The 21805-nt window shown below is 34.0% G+C and overlaps 1 protein-coding gene across 1 annotated transcript; it reads left to right on the forward strand.

Moving 5' to 3' along the window:
- Positions 1-6705: 6705 nt before the first annotated feature.
- Positions 6706-7875, forward strand: fd96Ca (forkhead domain 96Ca). The gene has a single exon (XM_068297695.1). The coding sequence runs from the start codon at positions 6706-6708 to the stop codon at positions 7873-7875; it is 1170 nt and encodes a 389-aa protein (XP_068153796.1).
- The last annotated feature ends 13930 nt before the right edge of the window (positions 7876-21805 follow it).

The following is a 21805-nucleotide window of genomic DNA, read 5'->3' on the forward strand; positions in this document are numbered from 1 at the left end:
ATACAAACTTGAACTTTAAGATAATCATTCAATAAGTATAATTATGTGTTGCTTCTAATGGATTTCTCGTTAATGGTATTAAGGGAAAACTATCAAAAGCCATTGGCGGGTTTGTTGATTCAAAATAACCCTAAAAATACTATTTTACATAAGTCAAGTTAAGTTACTTTGTAAATACATATGAATCTGAACCTAGACTATATAGACTGAAGGCCTATATTAATTTTAATTGCATACTTAAGTTTATTTTTGGAATACGCAAACGTAATTAAAGCAGGATCAACAAAATGAATCCTTATTCGACTATAATTTTAACCATCTATGTGTTACGTCTTATCGGAAGAAAAATAGGTTAAATGGGTCTAGTTTCTATAAATTTTTATGACTTTTAAAAAGAAGAATTAGTGTTTAAATTTAAAATTTAAGGTTTACATTCAGTAAAATTATAGCCAATTAGTTAGTTAGAGGGGTCAGCATTAGATAAGTTTAAAAATATAATTATTATTGCCAATGACAAAAGGTAAATCTGAGTAATTTACTTGTTCATTTATTTGTTCTTTTTTTATATAAAACGGAAAAACATTACAAATATAATTGACTATAGCTAATTACGAGCTAAATGTGATAGAATGGAGGTTTAAAGAAAGAGAGGCTTCTGATTTGATTATGGGATAGAGAAGATTGTAATCAGACTCGAAAAGGTTCATGTAAAGCATAGTTAGAGTGTTTTAAAGATAGAGAAATCCAATTTCTGGTAAGTCTACAGGGTACTGATAGGTTTAACTGGTTTATAGCTCACGAGAGTCTTCTTTCTGGTCAAGATAGTACCAAACATTACTCTACGATTAATTAGAGAAGGAAGACTTAATTACATCCTGATATTTTAGAAGTCTGGCAGTTTAAAGGTCTTAAGCTGGGGCTTTGAAATATTTTTAAGATATTTACATCCAAGTAGATTTTACTTGAATAATAACTAAGACATTTTTTAAACTGTCCCACCGCTATTAATGGATCTTAATTCATTGTAGTTTTGTCACTAAACATTGAATAAACACTTTTGTTTTAATTTTTCATTATTTCTTACTTGAAGTTTACTAAGAAAGAAAAAATTAAATCTAATTTGACTTAAAAAGCCACTAATTGTAAGTAGTTAATCAACAACTGTCATTCCAATGCGAAAGTCATCAGTAATGATTGTTTAATCAACGAAAATTATACGATAGATGCCTTAATTAATGTTGCTTATCAACTCACCCGACTCGTATTTAACATATTAAACCAGTTTGTGCTACGATTTCTTTGTTTAAGATGTTTGTAAGTAGTTATTAATTGAGAGTACAAGAGTTTTTTTAATCAGATTGCACATCATATTCGTAAATATACATATAGATGCTTATATGTATGTATGTAGATGATGTGTGTCCTCAGCTTTTTACAAATATGGTTGAACGTGTATACATACATACATATATTGAATATATTATTGTATTTGTCATTCACCAGTAAGACCTCGTGAGTGTGTGAATATGTAAAGTAACCACCAAGCAGGTTGGCCAATAGCCAAGCACTTTAACGATATGGGAAACAGGGCTCCGGTGGTGTCTAGTGGGAGGAGTCATAAAAGTTGGTAAATTGAATATAATACACACATCCGCCATACACAGTTCGGCTATACCCATGAAAATTGCTCTGCGAAATTTCGTTTCCCTTTACGTGAAGTATACATATATGTATGTACATATGTATATGTATGTATGTATGTATGTAAATTTATTTGTAATTTCATCGTGTGGAAAATTCATTGATTCCAATCGGGGCTGCATTTCCGTTGGTGATTAAATTATTTCAGTCCGTTGAAAAAATAATATATTGTCTTTAACAAATATGTATCCTAGATTATGGCTTCTGTTTGTTTTATGGTAAATGGGTTTTAATCCAGTTATTTAAAGTGAATGAACTGCAAAATGTACTTAACTTTCATGAAAATAGACAAGTTTAGGAATAGAATTTTACATAAAATTCTTATGGTTTTTTAATGTAACTTATAAAAAATATTTATTAGATTTCAAATAGCAATATCAACAACTTTAAATTTACTATTCTTGCTACATAAATTTATAACAATTAATTATACTGTGTAATTCGGTTTCCGTGAATTGAACATTATCATTAGTTTTTTAGTTAGTAATCACGATGGTTTTATACAACATGCCATAAAAGTATTAATTTTTGCTTTTTAAGCTTTCTATAACAGAGTTTCTCACAATTGGAAAGGGAAGAAATCTTAAGACATCTAATTCCATCTCTTTGAAATCTCTTTTGGGGGCGAAATCTCGGAAAATGAGATTTTATTATTCTCACTAGCAGCATCAGAGACACCAGAAATTTTTAAACTATAACTACGAAATATAAACATTTATTTATATTAATATTTTAAGACATATTTACATCCATGTCGTTAGGGGACTCTAACTTTTTACATTCCGTTGCCAGTCTTCAGTCGCCCCAAATTTGAGTGATATTAGAATTTTATTCCGTGTTCATATGGATCCAGAAAAAAATAATATTTTAAATGTTATTAGTCAATGAAAAATAGTCCTTTTTCTAAGAAATGACAGTTTTAACAAAAACTTTCACAAAAAATTTGGAAAAAAATCCATCGAGATACCTAAAAAACTACTGATGCAGTTCAAAATATAAAGATATACGAGTTTGGTCTTTATTAAAAATATCGATATTACAATTTCTTTTAGGTGAATTGTGAAATTTGACAAAAAATTAAGGCTTTCCTATATTTTAAAATTTAAATAGTTATTCGGCTAAAAGACAACTATTTATGTCAGTTTAACTCCACAGGGAAAAAAGAAAACGGATTCCAATTGACTTTATTTTTTGAACTAGATTGGTAGATCTGCCGAGAATCAAAAAATAACCCTATCCTCTATAACAAAATTACTACAGAGAAGGCTTCAATATCTACCGATTTTAAAGTAAGAAGTGGTTTTAGAGAAAAGAATTCCAATTTATAAACAAAACTCCAAAAAGCCTAATAATCTGCTTTAGATCGGTCTTGCTATGGTTAACAAAAGGCTTGAAAGAGAATAAGGATTATAAGGCAATTATTCAAAATTAATAATAAATTAATTCGAACCCGGATTCTCGTTGTTCAGTTCCCTAATTGACCTGGCCAACTAGATAACTCATCTTCCGAGGACTACAGAATAGAAAAGAAAAATGAAATCTGAGGAGTATATGTAAGTTGTGCACTTACTTCCAGTTAACAAAATTGGCTTCAACTTTATAATGCAGAAAATTAAATAGATATCTATCTATATCTATTACTATCTAGTAATGGTATTAATGGACTATTCAAGTTAAAGGTTTCTATTAGTAGTTCTATTAGTTTCAAGGCCGGAAGAAGACGGAAAAAGCGGATTAAGAATGAGCTCCGTTATTTACAAGTAACTGATTTGAGAAATTTAGATAAATTTTTAAAATATTTAGCATAATTTTTGTAGTACTCTAAAGTCATATTTTACTTTATAATCATGATGAAAATTATATCAAAGCTGAAAAAATTAGAATCGATTTTGACAACATTTTGAAGTTGCAATGCAAATTAAACGATATTTTTCCAACAAACAACAGCATGAATTTGCAAAATAAAAGATTTTCCAAGTTAAGGAATTTTAAAAATTTAAAAAGAAATCATGAAAATATATTTTGATTGGTCAATTTCTAACCGATTTCGAAAAGTGGTATGTCAATTTATCATTTTAGAAAACTGTTTCTGAACTGAAGACATTTTTTCCAAAAATAACGATTATTCGTTTTAAAAAATGACTAAAATATTAGTTTTTTAAGGTCAAAACATGCATATTTTAATAAAAAATCGGACAAAAAATATCAGAATTACAGATTCATAAAGTTTTTAGTATTTTAAATATTCAAATTTCTCTTTAGGCAATAAGAATAAATTGCTTTGCTTCTTTTGATAATTTCTTTAGCTAAACTATTGAGGTTGGACCCAAAAATAAGCGTATTAGAAAATGCGTAGAGTTGAACTTCGTCCTTAAAGCGTGAAGCCCATGGCATTTGGTACTCCTGCTAAGTGGCAAATCCGTAACTTTCGATTATTATTTCTCCTGAATGGCTAATTGATGTTTTTTTCTAATGACTGAATAACAAAGAGAAAATCGTTCCAATAAAAAAACTATCTTATCTACTATATATTCAACTAACACAAGTTTAGAAGTCGAATGACTAGCTTTACACAACATTCAAAGATAAAATAATAATTTAATAATAAATTGTCATTTTTAACTAGAGACGGAAATAGACTGGAATGGAGAGAGAGAGAGAAAAAGATAATAACCTCTGCGTGATTGCTTGCAATTTCCAAATATTTATACTCCCTCGTATTCAAAGGTTGTTAAGTATTTGAAAAAATTGAAACTTTTGTAAATAAGTGATGAATTATCATTTGGATACATTTGTTTAGCGGCGCTACTGAAGAAATATGCCCATAATAAGCATTTTACATATCAAGATTGGCAAACGAACTGAAGCCCCGCCCATTAAAATGTGCGACCAATTGGAAGGAAGTTTCAATTCGCAGAAGTGAGAAAGCTTACATTTCACATGATGTCCTGCTCACACAGCCATTGTACTTGCAGTCACTCTCTTATCGGCTCTTTCTCTCTATCTCTCCTGCTCGCTCTCCCTCTCTCTCTCTCTTTCTCTCTCTGTCTCTTGTTTTTGTTTGTGAGAGGGGCATTGTTGTTATGCTCTCTAAATGGCTCCAACGTTGCTGTTATTGTTAGGGCACATCGTTTATTTCGCTTCTTCTGGCTAACTACATATTCGATGACGAGTATCTCATTATCGCTATGAAGCCTAATTATGACCAAATTAAATGTTCTCTTTAGACAGAAACGGAAGAATTAATAAGAAAGAAGCAATAATTGCCAAGTTGAATCGATATTGAAATTAGATTGACACAATAATTCCGCATACATGATTCAAATCTTTGGCTTTTCCTTGCAGAAATGTATCGGAAACTGCGTATAAATAGAAACAAATTTGTCGTTTTTAATTAGAGTTACTAAAACAAAAATAGGTCCGTGTATAAATACACGTGCGCCGTATAAAATGGCAGTGGCACAATGCTTTCTACTGTTCTACTGTTTGTGTGTGTGTGTGTGTGCTGTATAGAATCGCCGTCAAGTTTGAACCGAACCAGGCAAATTAACTAACAAGATTATGAAAACGTAAAATCAGTAAATCGGTAAAGTGGTTGTAATTTTTTTTTTCAACACCTCGCGCGCATTGGGCCGCTAGCCAGAGCCATAGTCAGGGCCCAGAGACAGCGTCAGAGTCGGAGTCCAGAGCTAAAACCAGCTGCCGGGGCGGCTGCTCTTTTGTCGATTGCACAATGGGCATTTTCACCCATTTTGTATGCACTTTTTTCAAGAGATAAGATAGCAAAGTAAAGTGAGACTTGGCTTGTTGTAATTGCTAATTTGCCAGGATAAATTGTATTTTTAAAAACTATAGCATACTTTTTTGGGCCCACTTTGTTCTGTTGATGAAAGCTGAATAAATAGTGAAAAAATTATATCTATGTATATAAAATGCATGCAATAAAGTGTCGAAATTGCCCATCGTAGAGTGTACATTTAGCTGCAGTTGCGACTAAGCCTGGTCGGAAACACTATCCTATATTCTCCACACCCCACATCACCCATTACCTCTTCACCCTGCATTCGAATTGGTAGTGTGGTCCGGGTTCTGACCAGACTGGTTTTTGTTTTTGGTTGTTGTTGTTGTTATTTTTTTTTTTTTTTTCATTCGCTTAGTAAATCTCAGACTCTTTACTTTGGCTCTCTTCTTTGAAGTTTCACCGTTTTTTGGAGGGATGATGCATGGTTCGTATTCTCATCGCGGTGATTGGAAGAGAGAGCACAGGGGCAACGATGTGAGTGATTATATTTTGATTACATAGCTCAACGTGGTTGGTTGTACATTGCTCACTTAATACGGCACGTCGTCTGTTAGTCTGCTGTGAATCAGTAATTTTTTGTGAGCCGTGGTCTTCGTTTGTTGTCGTTTGTTTTGTCCCGTCCCGTCTCTATCGTTATCTTCCACCTCAACTTCGCTGTCGCTGCCACTGCCGCTCACGTATTCGTATTCAACTTTAGATGGTAATTTGCCAGGGAAACCTCAGTGAGTGAGAGAGCTTTTACATTCGGTGTCGGTTGGAGCTTATCACAAGCGTAGCAGTAGTCGGCGGAGTTTATTGCCGTCAGTTTTGCCGTCGCTCCCGTCATGTCGTGTCTGAGCACTATAGAACTTTGTGTGTTGCCAAATCGGATAATACATCGGATAATAATAATACATCATCATTTGTGCACACACACATATTGCCGGTGTCATTGTATTGGCAAGGTGTCGTCGTCTTAAGTTGAATATTCAAAACATCATAAATTTACCATAAACAACAAAACAACAGAAATATTACACAATAAATCTGGGCAAACAGAGTTTTGCAAGTTTTTCGTGAAAGTAAATCAAAGTGAAAGTCAATACAATTTGCAAATAAACTTAGTGATGTGGAATTGAATCTAAAAAAGCCAAAAACCCGCCCCTTGCCCCCACGTTGACAGAACATATACTGAACCCCCAAAATCTATTGCACAAAAAATAATGCCAAGACCCTCGCGTGAGTCCTACGGCGATCAGAAGCCTCCCTATTCGTACATTTCATTGACTGCAATGGCCATTTGGAGCTCACCGGAAAAGATGTTACCTCTTAGCGACATATACAAGTTTATCACCGATCGTTTTCCCTACTATCGGAAGAATACCCAGCGCTGGCAAAACTCACTGCGCCACAATTTGAGCTTTAACGATTGCTTCATAAAGGTTCCGCGTCGTCCGGATAGGCCTGGGAAGGGAGCCTATTGGGCCCTGCACCCACAAGCATTCGATATGTTCGAAAACGGTAGCCTGCTTCGACGCCGGAAGAGATTTAAACTTCATAAAAACGATAAGGACCTTCTTAACGAGGAGTTAACGGCTCTAGCGAATCTTAATCGATTTTTCTTCACGGCTCGAAGCGGCAACAGTGCCGCTCATTTGCCGCCGTTGGATGTTAATAGTGCGTCTATGAGGATTGATTCCTCCCCGGCACAACATATTCCACCCCACTTAACAAATCGCCTGCCAACCACGATGGGACATGGCACGACGTTGACTGATCCTGCCCAGATTGCATTATCCAGCACAGATAGCACAAGTTTAGCCGATATGACAATGTCAAATTTGCGTTCGCTGACTGCATCGGATAGTGAAGGGAACATAAGTTTCCGGCCAAAGCGTTCCTTTACAATTGAGAGTCTGATCACGCCCGATAAGCCAGAGCACCAATCGGAGGAGGAAGAGGATGAGGACGACCGCGGAGACATCGATGTGGTGGAGTGTGGCAACACCTATACCGACATTTCACGGCATTCACGGACGCGTACATCCTCTGAGGAGTTTCTGTCAGTATCCCGACCCATCTGCACTGAGGATCAACGCGAACGTCCACTCCCGCCCTTGCATACAATAACTGCAGCAGCGCATCTACCGTTCCTTCATTACGCTGCCGGTGTAAATGTATCCGGCATAGCCACCGGAACCTTTCAGCCGTCTGGTATACCCAGCACCACCTATGAACTGGCCATGTCGCATCCATTGTTAATGATGACAACACCCATAGCGAATATGCACAGCAGCTATTACAATAACGTCGCCCTAACGCCTCCGGCCCAAACGACATATCGAACGCCGGAGGTCCAGAACAGAATCGAAGACGGCATGAGAACTATATAGACGATCTTTTTCCAGACATGACTCGTGCAGACCTAATAATGGGCATGTATATCCTTAAAACCGTAGTTCCTTTTGTATTAAGGTTAGTAGGTCCAACAACTTGACATACAGATACAGATACAGATGATAGTATAGTTGTAGTTCTAGTTAGTAAGTAGTAAAAGTGAAATTTGCAATTTGAAATGTTATGTGTAATTTAAGTAAATATATATATTATTTATTTTAATTAAGACTATTCCATCTAAAGTGATCAACAGTTCCAATGACAAAATGACAAATTGATGATATCGAACTACTCTAATGTAAATAAATTAATTTATATGCATACTAAATGTGATGCCGATTTTGTAAATTAGTATTTCCAATTTTGAGAAACGAATATAAATTTAAAAAACAAAAAAGAAAATATGAAAATGTACACAAACGGAAAATGTATACTCTTATATTTAATAACCATACGATTGGAATGAACCGAGAGGGCAATAAGGAAACTGTGCTCCTTAGAATAATGTTTGTATATACATACACTGGCATATACTCATCATTGATAATGTGTGAACGTTGTGGTAAACTGAATGCCAAGAACATTCCGGAGGACCAAGCAATGCCAACCAAGAGGGTTGCTCTGCTTTGCGCAAAAACAAGACTCGCAACCCACCAAATAAATAAATAATCATACCTACATAATAGCAGACTTTGTTGTTCTTATACCCATTACAAAGGACTAAAAGGACTCCGACCACAAGTCCGACTAAATATCTACTCACTCCGGCTAAAATAAAAAAGAAAACAAAGTTTACTTTCAACCAGCTCACATTGGGTATTCCTCAGTCGACTCGACTATGGCTAAGGAACTCCCAACTCGTGTTTCAATTGATTTTTACAAAATGGTAGTTAGCTTAATTTGGGAGACTATCTAATATCAGCTCCTTGGTAATTCCACTTAGACACGAATGATTTCAGGCAACAAAACACACGTTATCCTCCTTATGTATGTATGTACACGGCAATTTTAAATGTTTGTTATGCTACAAATTCTTAATTTATTAGAATACTTTTTAGCAAAGTCAATAAAATGAGAATAGTTTTCTTTTTCCTTCATGCGTTTACTCTAGTCCCTGATGCGTATCATTCAATTCCTCGAGGCAACTGTCTGCCAGTCGGCTGAGACTCTCACAGTGGAAATGAAAAGATTTAATTTCCATTTTGTTTCATTTTTTTCGCATTGGGGAACATAACATAACTCCATTCGATCTAAAACTTCAATTTCCACTAATAGGTCTACTAATTAGAATGGTTTTAACTTTAGTGCACATTTCCCAGTATTTCTGTAGATATCAGATCAGATTTATACAGGAATTAACATTAGTTTAACTTTATAACTGTAAAGTAAAGTTATCAAAGAAGAATAGAGTAGTTCAATTAATTAAGTTAAAGACAAAGAATCGTCTGGAAGTTTAAAGTTATTATAGATATTGCAAATAGTTTAACTATTTTGGCCATTCAATATTTTAAATTCATTACTCTACAGTTGAAAAAAAATATAGTAAAAACCTTAATAAAATTCAAATGTATTTCTTAATTTTTCAAGTAAAATTGCTAAGATAAAGTTGCATTTTTTGATGCTAAATTAAAAAGGATAAATTTCAAAATCATTAAAAATAACTACAGTGCTCCCATCAAAACTGAGTTGGAGTTGTATTCGTAAAAATTAGACACCTCATGAAGAGGAATCTACAGAAGAGTCTAAAATTTCGAACTCAAGGATAATTTTGAAAAGAATCAATATATTTCTCAAAAACTCAATTAGTACTAGAGTTATACAATGCGAAAAGAAGTCGTTGTGCGAAATTATATTATAGAATGCATTAAATTTGAAAGAAAATAGCAATAAACCAGTCAGAATATGTACTACAGGTACATGTATGTGTATGTGAATAGATAGATATTATAGGGTTCAGTATGGGCAGTATGGGCAGATTGAGAATAGGTATGGATACGTTTAGGTATGAATATATTTGGATATGAACGTGTTTTGGAATGAATATGATAAGGTATGAATATATTTGCGTATGAATATGTTTGGGTATGAATATGTTTAGGAATGAATGAGGTATACATGAAATTATCTTTACATCTGTAGCGGGTTTTAAGAATTCGAAATAAAGGAAATTGGCCTCCCAATGTTTGCAGGCAGTCAAAGAATTGCTTCTCTAAAGACTCTAAAAGCTATTAAAATGGCTTATAGTTAAATATTATTTGAAATTGTGTTCATAAAAAGTGTTCTGGTTTAGAAATTTCTATACATTTCTCCATTAATAAAATACTCCATTAATAAATAGCTAAAAGAGCAACATAAATCACTTTAATAATTCTACAAATCTGTCACAAAGTTCTTTATGACTAGTTCTTTATTATTTTAAAGCTTCCTGTTTTTAGCCTCACCTAAATTTCTTTAGTTATCCCCAAAAGAAACTAACGCATCCTACTATTTGTTGTTTTTAACATAACCTGATTGTCAATTTATGTTTTACTTTTTTGACGGGTTACGCAAAAATATACTTATAAGGATATGGCATAAGGATGCAAAGTATTATCCATTATCGTGTTTAGACCCTGTTATAGTGTTAAAACCAAAGGTCCGGGGTTAACTTCGACCGCGCCGATGTTTGTATACCCTTGGAAGTTTTTGTTGCTCTTCCCTTAACTATAGCAGTCAAAGTGGAAGTGTAGCATGCCATTTCATCGTAGTGATCATATCCGGCTGAATCCGAGATATACTTACAAACCTTGCAGTATATAAAAGCTCATAAGCAAAATTTCAGGCCTGTAGCTCTTACCATCAAGGAGAAGTTTGCGTCTATCCAGACGGACAGACGCATGGACATGGCTATATGAACTCGTGTCGTCCTGCCGATCTAGAATATAAATACCTTATTTGATTGGAGATGCTTTCTTGGCATACTGCTGACCAAAATTAATAAACCCTTTTTGCAAGAGTAAACAAATCTGTTCCACTATATTGTAGTCTAAAATTAGGGAAATTCCAAATTGGTCTTATCGGCCGAGTAGGGTTTTAAATTACAAGTAAGAGTGGTTAGCAAAGTGGACTGATTACTAAACATAGTAGTCGAAACAACCCGGTCCTTTTTATTTGATTCCGAAAACAAACCCGAATAGGCTATATGAATAATAGGCAGATTAGTATATATGATAAATATTTGCTTTCATTACTAAACTGAGCCATTGCATTTATTTATAATATGCATATCTGATTTTGAATTGCTTTTATTGTTTATGAAAATGGTTAATAATATTGAAAATCTGCAGGTAATTGCTCTAAAATTGTTACAGCCTTTCGTTTGTTAAGGGAGCTTTGTGCCGTTTGGTCTTTTGCGCTGGCCCCAACAAAGGCAGTTAAAACTGATGGGCTAGATGGTATTTAAGCTTCCGGATTTTCTCTGGTGTTCAATGTGAATTAAATTTGGTTTTAATTGTCAACTCGTTGAATCAATTTGAGTAAGTATTAAAATAAAAAAAAAGTGTATAAAGAATACCTTGGATGTTTGTAAGTTTATGCATCAATTGTTTTTCTAGATAATATGTCGGCTTTAAAGGGAAAATAAGGTTAAAAACGAATCCAACTCAATTACAGCTGAAGCCAACACCTCGGTGATGCTTTGAGTGTATTCCTTTAACTTGGAACTCAAGCAGCCGTCAGCGATTATTCATCAAATTGCTTTAACCAAAAGACATTCCGTCGCCACTCAAGGAAAGAAAAACACAAAAAAAAGAGCCAAAAACAAAAAAAAACCAAAAGAAGAGGTAAAGCTTCTCCAGCATACTGGTTTAAGATATTCCCTTACTCTCCCCCAAAGCTACTTAACTTGAGTACATCATTTCTTGGCCAAGAATAAGTCGACCAGGCGGCCAGCTTGTGGCTAAATATATGTAGGTGCCCGGCACATTTATACACACATACATAGAGAAGTATTGTATTGTATTTATGGTAGGGTGTACAGGGGTTTTTGTAGGAAATTTTTGCAATACTAAAATGATGGTCATGTTGAACGGAAAAGAGTTCGGGCCCGCGTGAGTGGTTTTTTCTGTGTGTTGCGGCCAAAATGTGTTATTACTGCCGCCATCCAATTATGTATGTTCATCGACACCATCGCACCGCAAAGAATATTTTTAACGCTTAATAGTGACCGTACCGTAAACAAACCATCATCAATAATTTGGCAGATTCGTTCTTCCCTTTTGTGTATTGACTTAGCCATATTATGTTTGTATCTTTCTCTCTCTCTCTCTCTCTCTGTTGGTGCAATAATTCTTTATAATCGGAAAACTAAAATTTAGTATTCAGTTGGCTTGGACCACAAATCGTTCAGCTTCTTGGCAGAATAATGGCATATGTGTACACATTATCATGCATACCGCACACACACACACACACACACACACATACATACATATTTACCATATAATTACAAAATGCCAAAAACAAAAGCTTAAGCTGAAACAGACCAAATAAGTGGTTAGTTCCAGCATATAAGGAACATATTAGGGACCAAGAAAGATTCATTTCTTTAACTTTTATTTAAATTTGGGGGAGAACCTCCTCCTTTTGGGAGTCGTAACCAATTAATATCAAAATATGTAAACTGAAATTGAAGGTCTATCTATTTTTCATTGCTAAGCATGCATAAATATCAATCTAATCATAGTCTTTAATTTTGTTTACATCGTTTATATTACTTTTGTTGTTGTTTTTCTTTAGGTATATACATATATATAGTTTGGTCGTCTTCAATATGTTTGGTATTTAAGTATGTATAATGATGAAAAAAGGCCGCTCTCACATTAATTTTGGTTTTAACGCTTCATTATTTAATTATATTTGTTTTGGGATATACACTGGTAAATCCCTAAAAGATCGAAACCAGTTTGTGATAGAAAATTAGCGGCAAGTTGAAAAAGGTTTAAGCGCAGCTTCTCTTTTACCTCCCGCTGTGAATGGAAGTGATGTTTCTCTTTTGTTTGTAATAATTACTTAAACGAAAACACACACACACACACATACATACATACATCCATACAAATACGATTTTTATTGTTGCTCACCTTAAATATGTTGGTATGTATGTTCCTACATAATCAGGCCAAAACAATCATTATGACAAATGTATTGTTTGTTTTATAAAAATCAATACAGCCGACTGAAAAAGAGCATATATTTATAAGAAACATAAGTATGCATGATGATGGGATCCAAATTAGTTTGAAAGGAATCTTTTTGGGAAACCAGTTTATAAACTTGAGACCAGTTTGCATACGACAAGGCTCACATGCAGTCAGACATGCTGGCTAAAATATACAAATTGATAAAAATTATAATAGCCACAACAAGGACTTAAAAAGCCAACCAGACGCTTTCGACCTCTAATATGCATAAATTATAGTAGGTAGAAAATGTATCCGTAAGGCAAATAATATTATTCAAATTTCATTTAGAGTTTCATTTTAGATAAACTGTGTTAAATTTGATTAAACAGGACATTCTTTTAGCTTGTACAAGTATTTCAACTTTGGTATATCCTTATGACCATACAGTTTTCATTCTAATTTCTCGATTTAGACCTACGAAATGCATCTTGGAATACAACTCGGATCATACAGAGGACAACCATCTCCAACTTCAATATAAACATAGTCCAGAGATTGCAGAAGAATGTATGCTGTAAGTTTGTACCTCTTACAAACTTACAGCATACATTCTTGTGCAATCTCTGGGGGCACTTGAATAAGAAAAATTAGAATTTCAAACATAAAATCCTGCGATTAGCTCACATTTACTCCCAGGACACATCCCAACACACTGAATGACTCAAATGCAAACATTATATTTAAAAAACTCATAATATTCCTCTGAATCCGCCTCTGCAAACATTCTTGATCTCTTTTTAAACTGCCACCTGACTGGTAAAAATGAACCATTAATCATAATATTTACTTATCGCCTGTCAGATTGTAAATACATATAAAATTAATAATAATAAAAAGAAGTCACTTATAATTTTTAAAAAAATTTTGTATATGTATATTTAAAAAGAACTACTTGATGAAAGATCTTTTAAAGCTTAATTTTACAATTCGACCTATTAAAAGAACTTTTTGGCTCTGCGATAAGCGTCTTGGCATATTTCGTGTCCAATTTTGTGTTTCATTTGTATTTTTCTCAGAACTTCAATGATTTTATAAAATTTTTTTATAGCAATTACTAATTTACTTAAACTGGAAAATAAAGTAGAAGCAAATACCATTTTCGTAGCCTAAATTGCATCACCAAAGAAACAAAAACATTCATTCAAATAAGCGCCTATTTTATATTAATATTTATTTATTTTATATACACTAATATACTTTTAAATTTAAAACATTTCTTCACCTAAAAATGTGTAATTTCTATGCATTTTCACAATCTAATTATGTTTAGTCAACAATTGGATATAAATGTAATCAGAGAATCACGATTTCTTAAATGGTATATATTGAATTTTTACCAAAACCAAAAGATAAGTAGTTTCACGCATTTTAAGCAATTTGTATACACAATCGTTTAAATGTATTAAGAAACATACATACATACATACATATATAAATAAAAAGGTGTGATGGCTTCAAAATTACCGCCGTGGGGTGTCTTGCAAGCGGTTTCTTTAACAGTTGGATACCTTTATAGAAATCCATTAACAAAACCATCGAAATGCCCATGTTTTCTTTTTATGTTTCCAGCCGGCAGATCAAAGAAGAACCCAATAAAAATTAAAAAATAACTCGAATAGAAATACCTTCTTTGGCCAAAAGTTTGCATTTATTTCTAACCAACTACTGCATTGGCAATACTTTCTTCCATTTTAGTTAATCATTTAATTAGTTTTTTATGGCCAAAGTATCTGCTTTAGAGTAACCGATCACTCTGATTAATAAGCTGACTTCAATTAGAAATCAAAGAGATTTATAAACTTTTCATCAATCTACTGACTTGGTAGTACCCAACACAAAGCCAGTGCAGAGCAGACTTGGCCAAATGTCACTTTACAAAAGATGGGTAATTCCTCTCAATGAAATGAATAAAACCAGGAAAATTTAAATTATTTATCTATCCTAACTAAAAATGGAAAGAAGCGAATTGTTCCCAGTCGATATAAACAGAGAATGATACTCAATTAGTTTCAGCTTCTTAACTATACTTATAACTAAATCATTGTGCTTAATCTAGATGTAGAATTTCTTTGAGTTGTCAAACCAAATAAACACAAGTTCATTATCCTGTCTACTAATTGTAAGTTTTCTAATTAGAATTGTGAGCATTTTATATCTAATTTATGCAAACTCTTCAAGTAAGTAATGCTGGCAAAGTTTAATACTTGCATTTCTCGTTGTAACCAAAAAATAACATTTGGAATCAAAAGATTGTGTTAAGTTTGCTTAAATTTGTAAGTCTTTCTGGATATAATGTTATTCACTTCGATATCAAGAAAATATATGTAGATATATGTAGGCAAAGAGTAACAGGCAAACTTGCAAGGGTATACAGAAGTTAGGTCCTCCTTTAAAAAATACTTTAACCTGGAGTTTTTATACGATTGATTTGCATCGTCGGGCATTTCGTTCATATTTTAAACAGGTCAATACAATTTATTAACTAATTTAGCTTAAATACTACATTCAACTCTATGACGTAGCATCCAAAATCAACATAAAGATTCTTCAATCAATTCTCTGGTGCCGTTTCGTAAGGGTTCGATCATTGGCAGGGACATCTGTTAAAGACAGAGAGAATTCAGAGAATCCGAATCAAAAACCTCGACACTTAACCTCTTGGACAACAATCAACCCAACAGGTGAATACAAAGGAGTCATCTCGCCTTTAATCCCCACAAGCGACTGGTAGCGGCAAATTCTGTAATTTTTGATTGATTGTCTTATTGTTAGTTAAGTGCCCTGTAACCTTTCATTCCTCAATTACTTTTTCTTTATTTGTAAACGAGTAAATTTGTAATTTCTTACCGCCTTTTATTATGTGTGAATTTAAAAGTGATTAATTGCAAAATGGGTAATGGCCTAAAGTTATCTATCAAAGTTAAAATGACACCAATTTTTAATAAAGTAAAGTTAAACTTAAAACTTTTATAGAACTTCTCTTAATATCAACTTTCTCATGATTGAGACGCTCAAAGATCTCTGACAGGTTAAAAATGTTGCCGAGGTTAAGTCCATATAGGAACACATAAAAACCTTAGAAATCCTAAGAGGAAATAAATAAATCAAATGTCTTTCGTCATATTATGTGATTATATCCAATCAGAGATGTAATTCAAAATAAAGAGAGAAAAGGCTAATAAATGTAATGTACCATACCATAAATCAAGGAAATACGTATCAACATAACTTCTTAAAAGGATCGTCATGGTGCGGCAGTTTAATATTAACAAAATGATTGGCCTATTTACAATAAGGGATGCTGAATGTGTTAAGATGACGGCCGATAAGGGTAACACGGAGTTGACGGCAAACGGCAAGGACCACGGACAAGAACCGGACAAGGGCCAAGGGCATTGTTCATGAGAAGAAAGAAAGCCAACACTTCTGACAATGCAACAAAAATAAGTTTCATTTTACCAACAGAGTCGGTTGTGTGTGTATGTGTGTGTGGCTTTTAAATTGCCATGAAGAGTTAATGAGCCGCAATAGCATTGAGCCACTTGTTATTGAGCATTCGCCTGCCACTTCATAATTTACAACCGCAAATGTCACGTGTACATTCTATTTAAGTTACTTAGCATTACTTGGCATATTCATCTCGAGGGTTTTTGTCATGCAAGTAACCGAGCCATACCCATGTATATATAATTTATGTGTACCTATGTACATATTATGCTATTGTTCATACTAATTATTATTATTGTTATTATTTGCTTTTAACATTGTACAAACGATTTGACTTTATCAGATCTCGGGCGTCACATTGAATAAAAGAAGGAATTGGATACTTATAGGAATTACTCGACATTATGTAAGCCAGACAAAAGGTAATCCAACTATTTGGATGGATGCAAATAAATATCTTCTTTTAATACACAAAAATTGAATATCCGGCTTTTCAGATCAAAAGGGAGTTAAGAGACCAGAAAAAAAAATACAAATTATGCTAAAGAATTTGATACTCTAATTTGGAGTCGCCGATCCTTGAATACCCTGTACACATTTTACACTCTATCTATCATTGGGTTCCAAAGGATCTGGATAATTTGATAATTTTCAATTATGTATAGTCCCTGAAAACATAAATCTTTTATCTATATCCTAAAAGGACTTAAGCAAATATTGTTTAAGGAAATTAAGAAAAGGGAGGACAGAGACGGATTGGTCTCTGGTCTAAATGGCGGGTCAAGTAAGTCACCCACTTGACTTGCCATTTCTTATGTCTTCATAACAAAGAAGTTTTAGAAAATAACTTGGAATTAGAGAAATTTTAGATGTTTGGAAACGATGTAGTTAAAAAATACTACTTTAACTGCTTAAAAACAATTATGAATCTTACTTTAAACCATTTCCCATTCAGATGATGACATGCAGATTCCATAATTAGCTATGTACTCTGGGTTTTACAAGACCCACTTTAAAAGCAATATACCCCACTTTGAATGGCAAACGAATGCAATCAACCGCTCGTGCAAATGTGGACTAAAATACATTTGCACAAAAGTTGCACTAAAAAAAGAAAAGAAAAAAGAAACCAGAAAAAGAAAAAGAAAAACAAGGTAAAATGCTGCTGGATCCATGGACTCGCTGAGAGAATATCAGCGTCCTCCACTTTGGCATCAAATGGTGTTTCTTGATCGAGCGGGAGCACATCGCCACACTGTCTCGCAAGTCAAAGGCGGCATTTTCAAATTGGTAGTCATTTCTTGGTTCGTAGAAAGGAGCTCGCTCAAGCCATTATGGCTTCCATCGAAGTGATTTTACTGTGGCTGCTTGTGAGCGCGGCCTGTTTGTTAGCCTGATGTCTGAGCACACCTCTTATTATACGCACAACCACACACACACACACACACACTCACACACTCACACAAACACACTCTGGCAAACTTTAAAGACTGGATGCCGCAACTTGAGGCTGTTCAAATTGCAAAATATACAATGTGTTCCGCCTTCGTCTACGCATACACACAGAGGAAGAAAGACAGAGAGATAGAGAGAGAGAGAGGGAGAGGGAGAGAAGAGAAGCAACACCACTAACTTTAATTTGATTTCGATTCAATGCGAAATGAAACGAGAAAAATCTCTGGTTAGCCGCTTGCTCGAATCATTAACACACTCGTATGAAGCATGGACCGAAAATAGATGGAACACTTTGGCTTTCAAAATCTTCCACAATCTGCCAGGTGAATGATTTAAGGTAAAGGAACGAGTTGACGATGTTCGTTCTCACCTCGTCCACGTCGACACTATAACGATAAACAAGGCTTGATAGAGCTTCCAGTGCCCACTACCAAAGGCACAGTGGAAAATGAGCCAAGAAACAAAAAAAAAAAAAACACAAAAGCAGCGAAAGTAAGTACTTAACTATTGGCTAACTAGATGAATTACAGCAAGTACTTGAGTTCTGAAGATTATCTAGGAGGTCCTAGGAGGTCCTAGGAGGTCTGAGCACACCTCTTATTATACGCACAACCACACACACACACACACACACTCACACACTCACACAAACACACTCTGGCAAACTTTAAAGACTGGATGCCGCAACTTGAGGCTGTTCAAATTGCAAAATATACAATGTGTTCCGCCTTCGTCTACGCATACACACAGAGGAAGAAAGACAGAGAGATAGAGAGAGAGAGAGGGAGAGGGAGAGAAGAGAAGCAACACCACTAACTTTAATTTGATTTCGATTCAATGCGAAATGAAACGAGAAAAATCTCTGGTTAGCCGCTTGCTCGAATCATTAACACACTCGTATGAAGCATGGACCGAAAATAGATGGAACACTTTGGCTTTCAAAATCTTCCACAATCTGCCAGGTGAATGATTTAAGGTAAAGGAACGAGTTGACGATGTTCGTTCTCACCTCGTCCACGTCGACACTATAACGATAAACAAGGCTTGATAGAGCTTCCAGTGCCCACTACCAAAGGCACAGTGGAAAATGAGCCAAGAAACAAAAAAAAAAAAACACAAAAGCAGCGAAAGTAAGTACTTAACTATTGGCTAACTAGATGAATTACAGCAAGTACTTGAGTTCTGAAGATTATCTAGGAGGTCCCAATGTACATCTAGGACTAATTAGTGTTGAAATAGGGAACATAAGAGAGTTAGCTTTTACTTTTAACGGTAATAACAATTCATTAAAGTTTCGCTAAAATCCACAAACATAAAAACTTCGAAACTGTGGAAAGATTTTTTTACTTAGCCAAGTTCCAACTGGGCAGCATGTTTTTGGCATATTTATGTTGCAGGTAGAAAACATGAAAGATGCACTGCGGCTTTGGCTTCACCCAAAATACATACGAGCATACATCCTCAGGGTAAACACAACTCAACTCCTCAAATTAGTGTGTTAGCCTTCAATAAATTGGCGGCTTGTTGCTTTCAAACATTTATTCCTGACGAGTATAAAGCAATACAAAGCAGACAAAATCCCACCAGATGAAAAATAATAAATACTGATAGTTATTAGCCCAACGACTACGACCACTACGAAAGACGTCGACGACGACGACGACTACAGACAAAGATTCTGTCGGTGCTTGACGTTGGGCGAGAAGCGTTCTGTATTTGAAAGTCAAAATCGAGATCGTGTTGTTAAACATGTTATTACTTCACACCATTTATTTTGTAGGTCGTTATTTAAAAGATTAATTAAGTATTATCCGCTTATCCTCTCGTCAATATTGGCCGGCATCGTTTATATGGCAATGCACCTTTCGTCCAAGTTCTCGTATTGAACCGGAACGAATAAATATTTTTCAATGATAGCGACTATTTCAACCCTCTTTGGACACAACTAAAGAAGTAGCTGACTCCTGACACGATGACAAAGCATATTTATAGGGAAATTATTATCAGTTTTCTGCTAAATGCAAATGTTAAAGATGTAATTTACCAATTTCAATACCAATAACTAATTACAAATCAATAACGCTTTCTAATGATTCCAATGTACACAGGGATGGATCTAGATATAATAATTGGATATAGATTAGTAATTAAAATGATTCTGCATACGATTAGCCTTACTTTTTCCCATAGAATTTCTATATCAGCTTTCGTTACCAGAATTACCCGATTATTGCCATTTTGAAAGCTTAAATTATTCCTACTTAGTGCACTCAGACCCAGAATATTTAGATTATTTATGTCCTTAATAAATAATAAATAAAATAATAAATAATAAATAAATGCGTAAATCAATAATTTCCTTATTTGATATTTTTCTTGATCCAGTTTTTTATACAATCCAAGCGACATTTTTTTTTTTTTTTACAAATTTTTGAAAAAGTTGCGATTGAAAAAATTAATACAAATTCTACATTGGCCTTGTCCTGTCATTAAAAAAAAACACTTAACAACATACTTAATTGGATGTCATATTTACATACAAACGCATTTTTCAGATATTAAATATTCATTTTCGTCATTATAGGCAGAGAAAGGAAAACCGTTAGAATAAAAAGTCCCTGAAAAATGCAAAAATTGGCAAAAATTCTTCTGAAAACAATGCCCTTATACCAAAATATACAAGCCTTAAAACTGTCAACACATATGTACTCAGAGAAATTGTTAGAAAAAATTTAAAACAATGCATAAAACTAAATAAAAGAAACCCTTTTTATACATAACATAATAAAAAACTTGTTAAAATTACTACTCGTAGAAATATGCATTCATGCTACTTTATTGATAAATACTTAAATATATGGCTAGTTTTATTTTAATTAATTAAACTATTCAATTTTCGAGAGCAAATAAGTATTATTTACTAATATATGTACTGACTACTTATCGATTCAGATGGTTTTTGAAAAGGAAATGGCAATGAAATTAATTATTTGATAGCGACTCAAAAGGAAAAGTTTAGTTGAAAACGAAAGCAAGAACAGATATCAATTCCGATTTAATATTTAAATATTTTATGTACTTAAGATAAAATTTTTCTTCATTATTTGAACTGTGCCCGATTAGCGCCGGAATTAACAGAAGTAAGTAAGAAGTTCCGAAAATGTTAAGGTATGAGCCACTCTTTATAAAATTTTTAAAAGAAAAAAAAAGTAATTATTTTATTAAGGTATTTCAAAGTCGATGCTCCAATTTGAGGCCACTAGTCATGGCAATTAAAGACACGACTGATACAGAAAAATATTTAAATTGCAAGTTTGAATAAGATATCAGATTGCGAGCTAACATGTAAGCGATTTGCTAAACAAATCTACTTAGCCAAAGAACAAGCTAAATAATAATTAAAATAAAGTTGCATGAATTACATGTGGCCAAGTAATACCCAATTGTAATTAGAGACAGACTTGTCTTAGTCATTTGCATATGTAGATGGTCTCCAGTGCAGTAGCACTTTCGCTGCCAAGTAAATTTAGTTTTTGTCCAGTGGTCAGCTATGTAATTGGATTTCTAATGTCTAATTTTATGACTTATGAAGTTATATCTAGTTAGTAGGCCTGGCCTTCGGGCGAGTTAGTAAAAGTGACTTCAACTCTCAATTGGTTGAGCGAAAGGTGCTAAGCTACTTAGCCTGGGATGGCTTGGTAACTGGTTTTAGCCTGCTTAGACTAAACAACATAGGACTAGAAGACGTAACTAAACTGATTTTAATGGTTTCGCTGAAAAGAAATTTAATTGGAATTATGAA

The sequence above is a fragment of the Drosophila tropicalis genome, unplaced genomic scaffold (assembly GCF_018151085.1).
Source record: "Drosophila tropicalis isolate 14030-0801.00 unplaced genomic scaffold, ASM1815108v1 contig_859, whole genome shotgun sequence".
In the NCBI taxonomy this organism is placed as follows: domain Eukaryota; kingdom Metazoa; phylum Arthropoda; class Insecta; order Diptera; family Drosophilidae; genus Drosophila; species Drosophila tropicalis.